The 2567-nt window shown below is 37.3% G+C and overlaps 1 protein-coding gene across 1 annotated transcript; it reads right to left on the bottom strand.

The window, feature by feature from the left end:
• Positions 1 to 558: 558 nt before the first annotated feature.
• On the bottom strand, positions 559 to 2322 carry LOC129941998 (protein FAM98B). Its single transcript, XM_056050791.1, has one exon. The coding sequence runs from the start codon at positions 2183 to 2185 to the stop codon at positions 707 to 709; it is 1479 nt and encodes a 492-aa protein (XP_055906766.1). The 5' UTR covers positions 2186 to 2322; the 3' UTR covers positions 559 to 706.
• Between the last annotated feature and the right edge of the window lie 245 nt (positions 2323 to 2567).

The raw sequence follows: 2567 nt of genomic DNA, 5'->3' as shown, positions 1-2567 counted from the left end.
AATCTGCAGTGCGTCTAATAATATGGCCAGGGACTGTATACAATCTATTTTTCTATGCAAACGTTTACCCGATAGCAAAATCTTTTCTAATGAAGAATTTTTTTTTCACTTCATTTAATTAAACTATTTGTCCTAAAATTTGAAGTTCGTGAAAAGTTGTCCAGCAAATTTCAAATCCTGTGTCAATATTCAAATTGCAACTGGACCTATAATACTTACGAATTTTCTCCAACGGGACCTGCGATAATGCCTAGAATCATTCTAAACTTCAGAACCGTAGAAAGTAGTAAGCTTATAGCGAATGTCATCTTAAGGTGTTAGTTAAGAATAAGAAAAATATAGCAATTTTAACACACGCACATAATACAAAACATAATTAATATAAATAAATGATAAAACGCGGTTCACCACCCCTCCCTAAAGTACATGTTAACCATAACAAAAAACTATTGTAAGGCTTATTAAAATTTTGCTTAACAATCTTTTTTAATAAAATTCAAGGGGATGTCTTCTGAATATAATGGCCCAAGTTTCTTAAAGAAAATATTCAAAAACAACTCGTTTTAATTTATTTTATTCGTTACTCAAAATTGATTAGGAGTACATTATTTGAAAATATTAAAATGAGAAGAAATAATTACAACTGTATAATTATTTGACTTTGTGTAATCTCAAGAAAATAACAGCGTTTCTTTAATGTATCAGTCTAGTTATTTCTGTATCCTCCGCCGCCACCACCTCTATTATAGTTGGACCTGCCTCTATTAAAGTTGGAACCACCGCCGCCACCACCTCCGCCGTATTGATTATTTTGATTCTGATTGCCAAACGAATTATTAAAGTCGTTCGAGAATCCAGAATTATTAGAGAAGCTACTTCGTCCAGAATTATTGTAATTGTTGTTGGATTGATCTCTCGGTTGCCAGCCAGTTCCTTGTACACGGCCTGTCCCAGTCATCCAGTTGTTTCCAGAATTAGATTGCCCAAAGTTTCCTCCTCCGCTGGAATTTGATTGGAAGTTATTGCCACCACCTTGGTTGAAATTACCGCCACCGCTATTGTTGTTATACGGCGTCCAATTACTACTTCCACCACTACCACCGCCACCACGACCTCCTCCACCTCCACCACCACCTCGACCACCGCTGAAGCCACCACCGCGTCCCCCGCGGCCACCGCCAGCTGGGCCAGCCGAGCGTTGCGTTTGCCATGACGGCATTTCTGGAGGCGGAGGAGCATGCTCGTTAGCTCTACCTCCTCGGTCGGGTACGTTACCGATAACATGTTTCTGTATCTTGGAACCTGTATTTTTTCTTACGTTTGCACTGCTGGTCTTTTCAATTATGGCTAAGTCAGCTCGGGCTGCCAGTAAGGCGACGATATCCGTGTCTGTTCCACCAACTCGATAATTGTCTAGTTCCTTCATTTTGTTTTGATAATTTTTGGCAATTATGGTCTCCTTTCCACGCATACGGTCTGACCACTGGAACGATTGCACCGTCACTTCTAAACGAGTCAATAGAACTTGCCTACGCAGATTATACTCTTCGTCGAGACTTTTTTGTAAGTCCTCCAACTTCTTCCATTGTGCTGCGTTCAGTTGCTTGTCCGATTTAAGCAATGAATCATTTAAAAGCAATTTATTTGTATTTCGTTTAGCTTCTTCAAGCTTGAAGTTAAGTTTATCCATAAGAGCCCGAGGTGCAATGTTATCTGGAGGTTTCTCCAATCCGAGATCTTTTGTTATAATTTCCAAAGCCCGAGCAGTGTTAGTTTCAAATTTGGGAATAATAAACGATTTATCTTCTTGAGGTCTTTGTTTTAGACACATTTTAGAAGTCATTAGTTCAGTAATAAGGTACTCCAGCAGCTGTATTCTATCGTTCGTATTCTGGAATCGACTCGATAATGGTCCAGTTACAAATTTCTTAAAAGGACAACCCAACTCTTTCAACATCGCCGATAATTCCATGCAAAATTCGTTGAAATCCTTAGTATCTTTATCCACTTTTTCATCGGTTTTTCGCAAAATATGCAATTCAAATGCAATCCAACCAACCACTTCGCGAAATGCTTCTGATTTCGTTCCAATTTTAATGGCCTCGGTTATAACATCGACTTGCAAGCATTTACCTTTGTATCCAACAGCTTGCAAGGATTCTATAATGTCTTGTTCGTTTTCCATATTGCAGAGCTGATTAAGTTACTATTTTTATGTATTTTTTTTCTTGATTTATAAGTTTTAAGAAGAAAAATTGTATCCCTTTTAGCAAAGCCGGTCAAAAGGGGTGTAAGATGGTGTTGGACCGATTTTTAGATTTTTTGACAGTTGTCTATCAATTTTTGTGTACCTATATAACACTAAAAAAAGAGCATCTGAAGTTATTGAGACCACGACTACACTTTTTAGTACAAATATATTTAAGGGCATAACTACATTAAAAACTTATTTAAGATATTTAAACGGAATGGGACATATTCATAGATGTCTGCTAAACTCTTGCAAAGTTGTTATTTATCAAGTCCAGAGTTATTTATAAACAAATTTAAACCTAAGTTTAGGGCTT

This window comes from Eupeodes corollae, chromosome 1 (assembly GCF_945859685.1).
Source record: "Eupeodes corollae chromosome 1, idEupCoro1.1, whole genome shotgun sequence".
Classification (NCBI taxonomy): domain Eukaryota; kingdom Metazoa; phylum Arthropoda; class Insecta; order Diptera; family Syrphidae; genus Eupeodes; species Eupeodes corollae.
The sequence above is the reverse complement of the archived record's forward strand: the minus strand, read 5'-3'. Positions and strand labels throughout refer to the sequence as shown.